Source organism: Anastrepha ludens, chromosome 2 (assembly GCF_028408465.1).
Source record: "Anastrepha ludens isolate Willacy chromosome 2, idAnaLude1.1, whole genome shotgun sequence".
NCBI lineage: Eukaryota > Metazoa > Arthropoda > Insecta > Diptera > Tephritidae > Anastrepha > Anastrepha ludens.
Genome location: NC_071498.1, coordinates 23,384,759 through 23,397,320, shown reverse-complemented (window position 1 = coordinate 23,397,320; position 12,562 = coordinate 23,384,759). Strand labels below are relative to the sequence as shown.

Below are 12,562 nucleotides of genomic sequence, written 5' to 3'. Positions count from 1 at the left end.
CAAAGTGAAACATTTTTTTTTTGGTTTCAAATATTTGTGCTTTGAGGTCTTCACTTCTTTTTGGTTGCCTTTTTTTTTTGTGCCATTCGCACGCTTTGTTATGTGCATACGTTTTTTAGATAGCTTTGCTTTTCGCAAAAAATTAAAAATAAGAAATTCGCGAGAAGCACAACAAACAAAACTTAAAAGAATATTCACGATATTTCGTTTATTTATTTTCTTTTTTTCGGTTTATTTTTAATTTTTTTTATTTCTTTTTTTTTTGTTGTTTGCAAACAAGCACAATTTTTGCCTGATGACTAGTTGTGTTGATATTGGAAAGAGTTGTTGGTTTGAGCAAAAAAAAAATATGCTGGAATATTTGAAAAGGTCAGAAATGGGGCTTCCCCAGGCTATTAAAACTTTTTTTAACACGCGATTTCTTGGTACACAAATACTAATAGAGGACTTGCATGCACGAATGTGAAAAAAAATAGTTGCTATTGGGGCGAGAAATTATAAAACAAAATATTTCTATTTACTACTAAGAGATTTTTGTAGTCCTAAATTCTCAGTAAGGCATTGTACAGTAAATCTATAAAGCATTTCGTGGATATGGAGATGGTTTAAAAAATACACAAAATTTTGATTAACTTCCAAACAGTAGATACTTATGGTAATGACCCTGGATTGCGCACTTTTTAAACTTTACTTAATGCTCTGATGGACAGCTTTTCTAAAATCTTCAGTTATACACCCGGGTCAGGACTTTTTTCGTTCTGTTCGGTTATCCTTTTTAAAAGGTTATATCCATAAATCGTTAGAAAATTAAATTTTAGGAAGCTACCTGGAGGCTCAAGTCGTTAGCTATAATAGAAATATATTCAATTCACGTCCAAAGTCGAAGAAACCAGGCTGGCCAGACCCAGGTGCCCAACGGAGGTTAAGTATGGTCAAAGCAAAAATGAGTAATTTGATGCTCAGTTGAATTAATATCTTTGCATCTAATGGAGGGTTTTTTTATTTCTTAAATTTCTATAAGTATTTTAAGTTTACGGTGTGAGTAAAAAAATCGAAATTTTTTTTCTTACACATTTCTTTCGCTATAAATGGGAGAAAAACTTTGATTTTTTTGCAAAAGCAAATATATATTTTTTTTACTTTGTAAATATCTTGAAAACTTTTCATTTCAATAAAAATATAAAGCTGAACAAAATGTTAAAAATTTCGTTTTACTTTAATTCAGCTTTCGGTTTATAGATTCTCCAGATATGATAAATTTTATTGATCTACCTTTTTTTCTTTAATCCAAAACTTTTTTTTACGATAACGCGGAAATTGCAAGTCAGGGTGAAAAAAAATTATATTAACTGTATGTTCTACTTCTTGGATTGTTTTGGCTTCAAACTACTTTAATTACCAATTTAATTTATTAGTGTCATTTTATAGTCCATTTAATGAATGCACGGCATTATTTTGTCATATCGACAAAATGCGAAACATTGTCAGCGAAAAAAATTATTAAAAATCAACGAAAATTTTGAGTAACTTCAAACTGGCACTTTGTTCTCTTAAAATGAAGGCGCTTATATTGAAGGTGGTAGCACTAGACCAACAAGAATTATTTGTACGTCTGATTGTCACGGCAAGGCATTGGCGAAGTAGAGAACCAGAAATTAATTCGCCTTGTTTTATTTTGTGCTGACAGCTATATGAACGCAGCGAAAGAAAAAAACAAATCAGCTGACTTACCTATACCACCTTTAATAGATTCGCCTTGATAAAAATTAAATGAAATGTAAAACTGCGTATCAGAATTAAAAAAAAAAACAAAAAAAAAACAGCAAAAAAAAACAACAATTCTCAAAATTTGATTTTATTATTATTGATTGACTATTTGTGCACTGCGACCTAAATAGATCTATTGTGCAGCCATGTAGCCTACTCGAACATTTTTAGGCTATTAATGAATCCTTAAACTGCTGTAGGCTTAACTTCTACCAGGAGGCTTGGATCTATAGCCCCATTTCCCGTGTTCTGCTGTTTCTTGCGCCTCTTTGCAGAGTCTCCAGGAATCGTTTTCTACCGCAGCTATCGTTTTCATGTAATAATTAAGCTTACATTGTCCTGTTAGTAGTTCAGTGTAAGGTTTTATGTTCTTTCTGGTTAGGTTAAGGATTGCTTCTGCCTTTATCTTTTCCGGATCTATAAGTCTTTTCGATTGCCGCATGCCCGATTGGGCTCTCCAGTAATCGATTAGGCTTCGTGGTTCCTGCCGACGTAGAAAGGCACTTTTGAAGCGGTTGTTTACCCCGCAGAAAGGTTCAGGACCTATGAAGGGAGTGTTTGCAATGGAATTGATCAAGTTACATTTACACAAACGTGAAAAATTACGAAACATTTATCAAATTTATGAAAGATATGTTCAATTTCGATTGTGCATCAGACGTTAATAAGTCAACAACACTAAGAGGCAACATCATTGATTTGCCTTTTTCAAGACACTTTACACTCGAAACACTCCCTTTCATTTCCTACTTTTCCTATCATCTCCTATTCTCAACAGAGAAATGGTTCATTACCATGCACACAGAAAGAAGGCATATGCAAATACAAATATGTGAATTTATATACATATGCGCCTATACATACATATATATGCTCACTCAAGTAGAAGAGAGCCAGATGTCGAACGTTGCCGAATGCGGGGGCCGATTGGGCTCTTTGTCGTTCGTTCAGCGCTCTCGCTTGCAGTTCAAGCAAGGTAACGACGCATAAGCCAGATAACGACGAATGAGCAAGATAACGACACATTTTTTCGTGCGTGCAGCCGGCTAAATCGAATTATAAGACGATATCACGTCAAAAAATGAATGAAATAAAGAAACAAATAAGAAAATAGTCAAGGTTTGTCAATATGTGGAGCCTTTGTAATAATTTTGGTGTTGTAAATATTATTACCTCTGCCAGATATTGTTTTGTGGGAAGTTCATCTTGGTAAAAAAAATGCATCTTTTAAGTGTTTCAGCTCGATTTAATACTAATTTTCAAAACACAGCTTAGACTGAAGTCTCAAGTTCAAGAGGCCGAGTAGTTTGTGAATTTATAAAAAAAAATCAGTTATGCCCAATATTAAATGCATGTCGCCCGTGTGCTAGAAAATTATATACGTAAATATTACACACTTGGCTGGTTTTTCAGCCGAGCTGCTCATCCTATTTGTGGTGTCTTTGTCTTGATATTTTTCCATTTTTCCAAAAATGAAAGGACCACAGTTGTATGCCACCTCCGAACGACAGATGGTATTTTTATCAGGCACTTTTTCAAGGCAAAAATAGTCTCAGTGATTTGTCATTACCTGTGAAGTGGCGAACGCTATTAAAAAAATAGTTTTCTATAATTTGGTGTTTCATGTGCACAACAACAACACAAACACAGCTGTGTGCGTACACTAAACATATTTTTATTTTCGATGTTCATCCACGTCATTTGCTGCTCCGCAGGTAGGTGTTAGCTGCGCGATGCAGCAACGTTTTCGAATGTGAGCAGCTAATACGGATTTTTCACTTTCAGCAGCAATTAGTAATTTTTGCTACTCAGAAGTGTTTTTTTATATTTTTTATTTTGTTTTGCGTGACATTGATTTTTCGTTTTTGCTGTGTCAATACAGACAGACGCAGATACATGTAGAGGCTTGTATAGTTTATTTATATTCACAAAAAATATCGCTAGCGGCAATTTGGAGAAAGTATATTAAAGTTGATTGCTATGTATGTGGCAATGAAAAGGTCACACGTGCCGCAAGTAGTTTCTATGCGCCACTCATTTATTGGCTGCATTTGCTTCACTGTAACTTCTGCAATGGGATTTAAAAAATATACGTAAAAAAAATTGAAGGTTAAGAAATGTTTAAGTGATTGTTTACTCATTTATACCAATAATGAGTGGCAGCTATTGGCTACAAAAACTACATTGAAATAATAACACTAATGGAAGAGAGGAAACGTTGCTGCTTTGTGTGTAAAATTATATCCGGTTGTTTGTAAGGGCACTGATTGAACGGATTTATACCAGTTTGTGAATCTATAAATATGTGGATGTGTGTGTATATGAACACCTATTTTATCATGCGCATACAAATGGTGATTTTTTATATACTACCTCACATTCAAACCTGTCTTGATATATACGCTCATCAAGCAAAAGTTGTGTCGTAAATACTTACAGAAAAATAGTTAGTGACATCACGTGATTTTGAATCGTGCATAAATTATGTTAATATATATATTTTATAAGTCATTAGCAAACCAGCTAATCAAAAAAAAAGTTGTATGTTTATTATCATAGTATAAAGGGTGATAAATTTAGAGGTATCGGACTTTCAATTGAAATAAAACAATGAAAATTCAAATTGAGTGGGCAATCTTTATTATTTTTGTATAGCACCATTCATGACATTTATTTTTTAAGGATAACCCCTTTGAAATGTCGACCGCAACTACGATGTAATTCGCTCATCCCTAAACACCACTTTTGAATGCCTCACTGGAGGACTTCGCTCGATATCTCGTGAATAACTTTAGTAATGTTGGCTTACAATGCCTCAATCAAAGCTGGTTTATCCACAAAGCATTTAGGCTTTACACACCCCCACAAATAAAAGTCCAAAGGTGTGATATCACACGATCTGGGTGGTCAATCCACTGCTCCGAGACGAGAGATAAATTGCTCACCGAAACGACGGCGCAGTAAATCCATTGTATCACGGGCTGTATGGTGAGGTAGCGCCGTCTTATTGGAACCAAATATTGTGGAAATCACGGGTTTCAATTCCCGGCAGCAAAAAATTGTTTATCATGGCGCGATAGCCCTCGCTATTTACTGTTACATTGGTGCCAGCCTTGTTTTTGAAGAAATATGGTCCGATGATTCCTCCAGCCCATAGGCCGCAACAAACAGTTGTTTTCAATTGATGTACTGGCTATTCTTGAATAGCTTCGGGTTGCTCTTCAGCACAAATACGCCGAGTTTGTTTACTGACGTGGCCATGAAGTCAAAAATGGGCCTCATCGCTAAACAATATGCGGGCTCCAAAATGCGGATTTTCGGCGAGTTTTTTAAGTGCCCAACGACATAATTATTAACCTTTGAAAGATCGTCCAAATTAGCTGTCTTTTATATGCTTTCAAACCAAGATCTTTGCGTAAAATCGGCCAAGCACTGTCATAAGATAGGCCAAGGTGTTGAGATCGCCGCCGAATCGATTCTACCGAATCTTCGGCAAAACTCTTGTTTACACCACAATACTCTCTTCACTTCGGGCTGTACGTGATCTAATCCGTCGAGTATCATGCAATAATGTAAAGTTCTTCTCAATTTTGCCGATTGTTTGTCGAATAGTGCGTTCTGTGGTATGCTTTTGTACACCTTAAGTTGTCCTGAGCGCGCGATAATCACTTTTCACAGAGCATCAATTTTCGTACGATAAAATTGTAGGATTTGTAAACGTTGTTGTAGCGTAATTTTTTCAATGATGAAATGTCAATGAATACTATAAAAATTACAATATTTATTTAATTTGGCAGTAGTCACGCGGGATCTGTCAAAAAAACCCTATTGGAAAAAGTACAAGGTGGCGCAAAATTAGTCATCTGATTTTTTTTTAAGAATTTTTTTTTTTTTACTAAATAAATGATGGGCGTCTTTATTTTAACCCTTGCGCGCTCCACTGCTTGTCTGTTTGTATACTACAGCTGTCTAGTTCGCATGTGTCAAGTATGAATGATATGATAGTTTGATTAATTTTGTGCCACCTTGTATCTTTTATATCTAAGTTGATAGTAAAAATAAAGATATTAATTTTTTAAGCTGAAACTTGCATAGATATTAATTAGTCAATAATTAATTAATTAATATATATTATTTTGTCTTATCGCTCTTTTTATTATTAAAATATAAATAAAGATCTTATTTACGTTACGTAACTAATTTTTTTTAACTAGTTTTCATTTTGGTTTCTTTTTTTTTTTTGTTTGTTTATTAGCAATATCAATATTTCGTTTTTCCCCCTCAATATGACATCACTTTTTGAGAAACCATTTTAATTTATTCCACTTCTTTTTCTGTTTTACTTGCAGCTCACGCAAACGTCCACAGCCATATACACACGATTGCTTTAGCGGCCAGTGTGGTGACAAAGAGGAAATGGAGGAATGTCATGCAGCGATGATTCTAATGAAATTATCCCATTCACCGAAAAATGCAGGTCAGATAAAATTTTATCACGAAAATCAATCGTTTTCTCAAAATCTTTACTTTGAATTCATCACAATGACTGCCTGAAAATGATCTGGTTTTTCTTTAGAAATATACTCATACCACTCTCAAGATTTCTTCTTGACTTCTGTTCACTTTCAGAGAAATGGTTCGGCTCCAGCCCGGGCAGCTCGTCGTCATCGGGCAGCTCCTGGAGTTCGGGTTCCTCATCGCCACCGCTCAGCGACGATGGTCATGCGGGTCTCAACACAAGCGTCATATTGAACGACGCTAGCGCCCGCATACGCACGACATCGGTCTCCACCTCGGACGAAGGTATTGTTGTCGACTTCAAGGAAGAGGCACCACGCAAAAAAAGGGTAAGTAAATGGCTCAGATGCCAACAGTTTATAAATGCTATTTTATGCTCCAATTTGCGCGCAGCAGCAGCGTCTAATGGTGATTGTGTCAAAAATTTCATTGTCGGCTGCCGTCTGCCGTCTGTTGACCTACTTAACTCAGTGTTTGATTGAGTTGGCTATGTTGCGTAGAAGTAGTAAAACGCAATTTAGAATGCCAAATTTTTGCATGCGCCAATTGTCGGCTACACACATACTCACGCAGGCAGACAAACTTGTATCGCATGTATGTATGTATGTACTGCATTAAGGTGCCTCAAGTGGAGCATTTTGAGGCTGAAATGGAAGCATACAGACATACATATAGAGATATGTAGAAACAGCAGAATTTGGCGTACATTTAATTGCGTTTAGTGCTCAATTTTGTTTGTAGTCGTCTTCTTTGTTGTTGTTATTGTTACGGTTGCTGCATAGATTTATCATCTTTGATGGCGCACGCGATAATAAATCGTTTTTGGTGCAAGCATTAGGCCAAAACCTTTGACGCACAGTCATCCCCCCATCGCCTACTCAATAAATGCTTGCCTTCGTCAATCTGCATAATTAAAGCATGAGCAACAAAACAACGCAGCTAATTAAAAAAGGTATTTATGTAAATGATCAATTGAAGCCGCCAGTGCGTATGCGCAATCGACACACTTAGATGGACGATGTGTGTGTTGCGTATACGCCCATACTGCCAGTGTCAACGCCAGCAAAGCGTGACGTACATGCATACATACGTTACATACTTACGTTCATATGTACTTACGCTGTATTACGCTAACGCGACCGAAACTAATTACTTAAAGTTCTGCTGCAGTTGAATTGGTTGTAAGGCTGGTCGCGGCGCTCAATGCCAGCTGCGTGGCCGTGCGATTGTGACGCCCTTCAAAGAGGCACTTTATTTATGTATGCAACATCCGCTATTCGCATTACAACATTGATAAATTAAAGCAACCAGTTTCCCTAGTGTAAAAACACAAAACGAAACCACTGTGGCAATAATGAAGGTGAAAGTTACAAGAAAAAGAGTTGAACACAAAATTTATTTTAATTTGATGTTGGACGAAACAGGCCAAATACAATGGCAAATGTTGTTTGTTTATCCGCACACATATGTATGTATATAACAAAATTTTCAAGTAACCAAAGATGATTTTTCAAATGGCACAGCTGATGATGAGGAATGAAGAAGTGTGGCAGAAGCGGTGTCAAAAGTAAATAAAATTTACGCACTTCCACAAACCGTTTAAAAGGCAAACCAAACACATATACATGCACGCATGTACTTACTTGCATATCGCCGATTTTGAAACGTAACGCATGCCAACATAAATATGCTCGTACATACATACATGCATGCATACATATTTGATTGCTTGCTCCTAGTAAAACAATTGAACGAGGCTTCCTCACTTTTTTGTTTTCGCGGAAATAATAGAAAAAGTTTAACAGAAACAATTAATTTTTTTATAAAATTTTAGAAACTAGATCTGGATGAGTTTCGAAGCGTTTTATATGCTATTTTTTCCACGGAGGCAATATAGTGTAGATTAGATTTGTGGCGGGCACTCAGTCAGATAGATAACAGTGGAAGGAGAAGAGAGACAGGATAGATACAATATGGATAATAAGACGGAAAAATTGCTTTCAGGGCACTCTTCCCCAAATCTTTTGGAATCATTGATGAATCGTAAGAAATCCGGAAAAGGAAGAGTATGATCTCTATCCACACTAAGTACACCGCACCCCAACAATCTAAGTCTGATTCTATGTAGAAAACGCCGTACTGATTCTAGAAACAGAGAACAGAAATGCTCTGCAGTGTCTCACGAGAAACTAGGCACATTGCGTCGCCTCTGATTCCGTGGTAGCCATATGCTGACTGCAGGCGTTGTGCGCTACCACAGGCGTATTGCACCTGCCAGTACTCTCAGGTCCTACCTACTAAGTTTTAAGAGAAAGATTGCTAATTTCCTGTTCTGTTTTTTCACAGAGCTCTTTGCTACTCTGCAGCAGTTGGGTAGATCTCATGAAGTCGTCAATCCATAGTAGAATCGATGCAGTATTGATACCTAGAAAGGGTGCCATGGCCTAGTGGTATGCTTCCAGAGCCTTCATTAGCCAATTTATTAGCCAACTCGTTCCCCGCAGGCACCCAAATAAGACTAACTTTGTTGTGTTTTGCAACACTGTTCAGTTTTGTCTTACATTCACCGACTAATTTCGAAGAGCAGCGTGGGTTAGCAAGGGCTCGCCATGCAGCTGGACTGCCACTACAACTTTCAATACTACTACCGAGGAATTGAAATTTATACTGGTTTCTCTTAGTAATTAAACTTCTGCTGCTATCTGCGAGTGTCAAGAAGAGTCGATTATAACCTGTGGTGTCCCCTGTATGACAGTTTGGAACTTGTACTGAATTTGGTAAATTATATCTCTAGGAAACACAACTCCAACATCCATTGGAGAGCAATAGGCGTGTTATTAAGGCGATCCTGCATTCGATTCCTGGTAAAAACAAAAAAAATATTTTTTAATTTTTTCGCATCTCTTTTTTTTATTTTTTTTTTTTGATATTTGCCCTTAGTAGTTGTAGTTCAGCTAGTAAATTTATTAATTTAAATATTTAACAATGATTTTCAATAATATTCACGTTTACTTTTCAATTTGCCGATTGCTCTACCGCGTAAACTCGTTCCACCACCACTACAGGTTTTCCCTGCAGGGTACCTTCGTTTGATTTGTTTATGTAGCTGTACGCGTGTTGGCGGGGGTATTTACTTAATAAAGCAATATATTACAAACAACAATTTCATTTCCGCTAACGAATGTGAATTAATCAGCCTTGAAATTTCCTTTTTTTTTAATTTTTTTGATACTCCATTTTTGTAAGTGGTGAGTTTTTCAAGTTTTCTTTTCCGCATCTCTTTTGTATTATGCGCAGTTAAAGCATTAGTGTTTATTATCGTTGTATGATTACGGATATGCTCTGTTGCTTGTTTATGTTCTCTCAGTCTGATTTCCAACATTTTTCGAGCTTTTGTACATACAAATAATAAAATAGACGACTATCGCCGTATGCGATCAAATGCCACTGAGAGGCTTTGCCTTTTCATGCTGGTTTTCAATTTAATGCTTAGCTTGCCGTGCTAAGTTTCTCTTTTATTTATTGCTTCACGCGCACGTGTGTGCGAGTGTGTACGTGTACGCGTGCTTCTATGTAAGGGCCTTCACTATAGTACAATGGACTCGCCCTTTGCGGAAGTTTTTTGCGCAAGACCTGCACGTGCGCTTAAATATTTGGCAATGAGTTACACCGCAGCCATTTCTTGCTGCTTGCACTAATTACACTGAAGTTGTCCAATAGCGCATTGTAGTGGCAACGAGGTGTTTGAGTGTAAAATAAATATAAATAGCGCAGTTTATTTATTCATGGGCAAATTAAGTTAGTGAGCGTGTTATTGATATTCCTTCTACTCCCTCAAATCACTACCTTCTATTAATTCTAACGCTGAAAATTCTGCACACCCAGATGCAATCACCAATTGTGCTGCACAGCAGATTTTAGATTTTTCACACTTGCAACACAATTTTGCTACAGCAGCAGCAACTGCATAAATCCAAATGTGTTAACGTATCGCATTCGCGCCTGGTCATAAATGCGAAGTGGTGCAAAAGCAAGTGCTTGACACAGTTTCGTTTTGCCTTCGTGTAATTATTATTGCTGTTTTGCTTGTAATTTCGTACTACATTTTCATTTATTATAATTGCAAATTGCAAGTGGCCCCATAACGAAAAAATTGCCAAACATCAAATGGCACATTAAAGTTTTCGCGGGTGCACTTTTCGCCTGGCACAATAAGTGACCAATGCGGACACCACACAACGGCAACAAGTAGAAAACGTTATATTGGTCCGCTAGTGGGTCACTTGCAATTAACAAAGTCATAAAGCAAACAAATAGACGCGAAAATATAAAAATGGCAGCGAAGTACTTGAATTCCGATGTGAATCTGTCTGTTGTAGTGCGCAGCTGGTGTTGCATTGCAATGCAACTGAGGCAAAATCTCGAGCAGTGCATGCAGATGAGTCAAAGCGCAAAAATGCACTTACAACCACTCCACTGCAATGCGCACACATACATGCATGCATATGTATATATGCACTACTATTTTTTTTTGAAATATTCACCTACGTCTGCTGTCTGCCGTAAAGCACCTAAATCCAACGCTCTCGAAGACCAGAAACAAAACTAACTAAAAACAGACGCCAAAAAAAATTACAACAAAAAGCAGAAATAATGTGCTCGTGCACACGTGTAGCAAGAAAACAATAAAAATACTTTGTTGCGGCTACACTGCATTAAATTGTCATAATAACACGTTTCGTTGGCAATGATGACTGTGGCGGCCCCTCGCTCGAACCGCACAAGCCCGACTGGCGGCAGCCACATTATGGCAATACGACATTATGACAGGGAACAAAGGAAGGTTTCGTGCACTTTAGTTATTGCGCGTCATTTTACAATGTACGGCATTAAACTTCTTTTTCTAAACAGATGTGCGCACCATGAAGTCATGGCGGTCGCGAAGGCACACGTGGCGTATGCGCAACATTTTGCTGGACGTAAATTGGCGCAACAATTAAGCGCGCAAAAATGTGAACGCGGAAATTAATTTCCTAACATTAGTGTTGGTAGTCATGAAAGTGCGGGCTGTCTCTAATTAGCCTACTAATATGTGTCATGCAAGTGAGTTTCTGGTAAAACGCGATTGTCCAATGCACCATTTGATTTTAATTTAATTTGTGGGATCGCTTTTGCAAAAAACGCCAAAGTTGTATGGCTGACAAATAGATTACGTGCAGTCATAGAAAAAGGGAGAACTATAGTCATACAAAAATTCTTAGCATATGTACGAGGGCGGCCGCCGTAGCCGAATGGGTTGGTGCGTGACTACCACTCGTAATTCACAGAGGGAACGTAGGTTCGAATCTCGGTGAAAGACCAAAATGAAGAAAAACATTTTTCTAATAGCAGTCGCCCCTCGGCAGTCAATGGCAAACCTCATAGTGGATTTCTACCATGAAAAAGCTGCTCATAAAACAATATCTGCCGTTCGGAGTCGGCTTGAAACTGTAGGTCCCTCCATTTGTGGAACAACATCAAGACGCACACCACAAATAGGAGGAGGAGCTTGGCCAAACACCCAAAAAGGGTGTACGCGCCAATTATATATATTTATATATACATAAGTATGAGAGTAGCTATTTATATTTGGTTGAAAACGGTTTTATTAATTTTTTATTTTTTAAATTTTTTTTTATTTCAATTTATTTTTATTTTATTTTATTTATTTCTCTATTTTTTTTTTTTTTTTTTTTTTGTTTTTGTTTTTCAAAATATTCTCCATGATAATCAGCATAATTTTGCCTATCGTTTGAACCACTTTTCGAAGCACTTTGACAAGTTACGTTCCCATGCGTTTTTTTTAACTGTGTGAGATCACAACTTTTTACCATAAAGTGAACATGCAAAATCTTATTGATGTTCGTCGTATTAATATCCAAGAATGCTTCAATTTCAACGGCACAGCAACAATATTTTCTGGCACAACAACTGTCTTTAGGCGATTTTCCCAGAATTCCATGAGGAAATTAATAAAAATTCAAACAATTTTTTACGATTCTAATGGATGGTACTTCCTTGCTCTATAATAATTTTTGTGCATCGCTGCTTTATGGTATATCACTCCATTCCTATTTATACTCGTTGCCACTGCGCAACGTTTCTACAAATTGAGTTCACAGTTTCATTATTATTTTTTGTTTTTTGCCGTGTTAATTTTTATGGCCACTGTAAATAACACTAATATGGCTCTCACATCAAAACGTTCTGACCGCGTTTGTGGCAAAATATATCAAAC

General features: G+C 37.0%; 1 protein-coding gene across 11 annotated transcripts in view; it reads left to right on the top strand.

Annotated features, from left to right (window-relative positions):
• LOC128865346 (uncharacterized) overlaps nt 1-12,562 on the top strand; it is a 149,938-nt gene that overhangs the window by 58,497 nt on the left and 78,879 nt on the right. For 9 of the 11 annotated variants that reach the window (XM_054105624.1, XM_054105646.1, XM_054105635.1 and 6 more), the window contains 2 exons: nt 6,117-6,244; nt 6,397-9,222. In XM_054105624.1, the coding sequence (XP_053961599.1) occupies nt 6,117-6,244; nt 6,397-6,767 (499 nt within the window). In that variant the 3' untranslated portion in view covers nt 6,768-9,222. Of the gene's footprint in view, nt 1-6,116; nt 6,245-6,396; nt 9,223-12,562 lie in introns of those variants that run through there. The other 2 variants (XM_054105665.1, XM_054105675.1) reach the window with 1 other exon arrangement.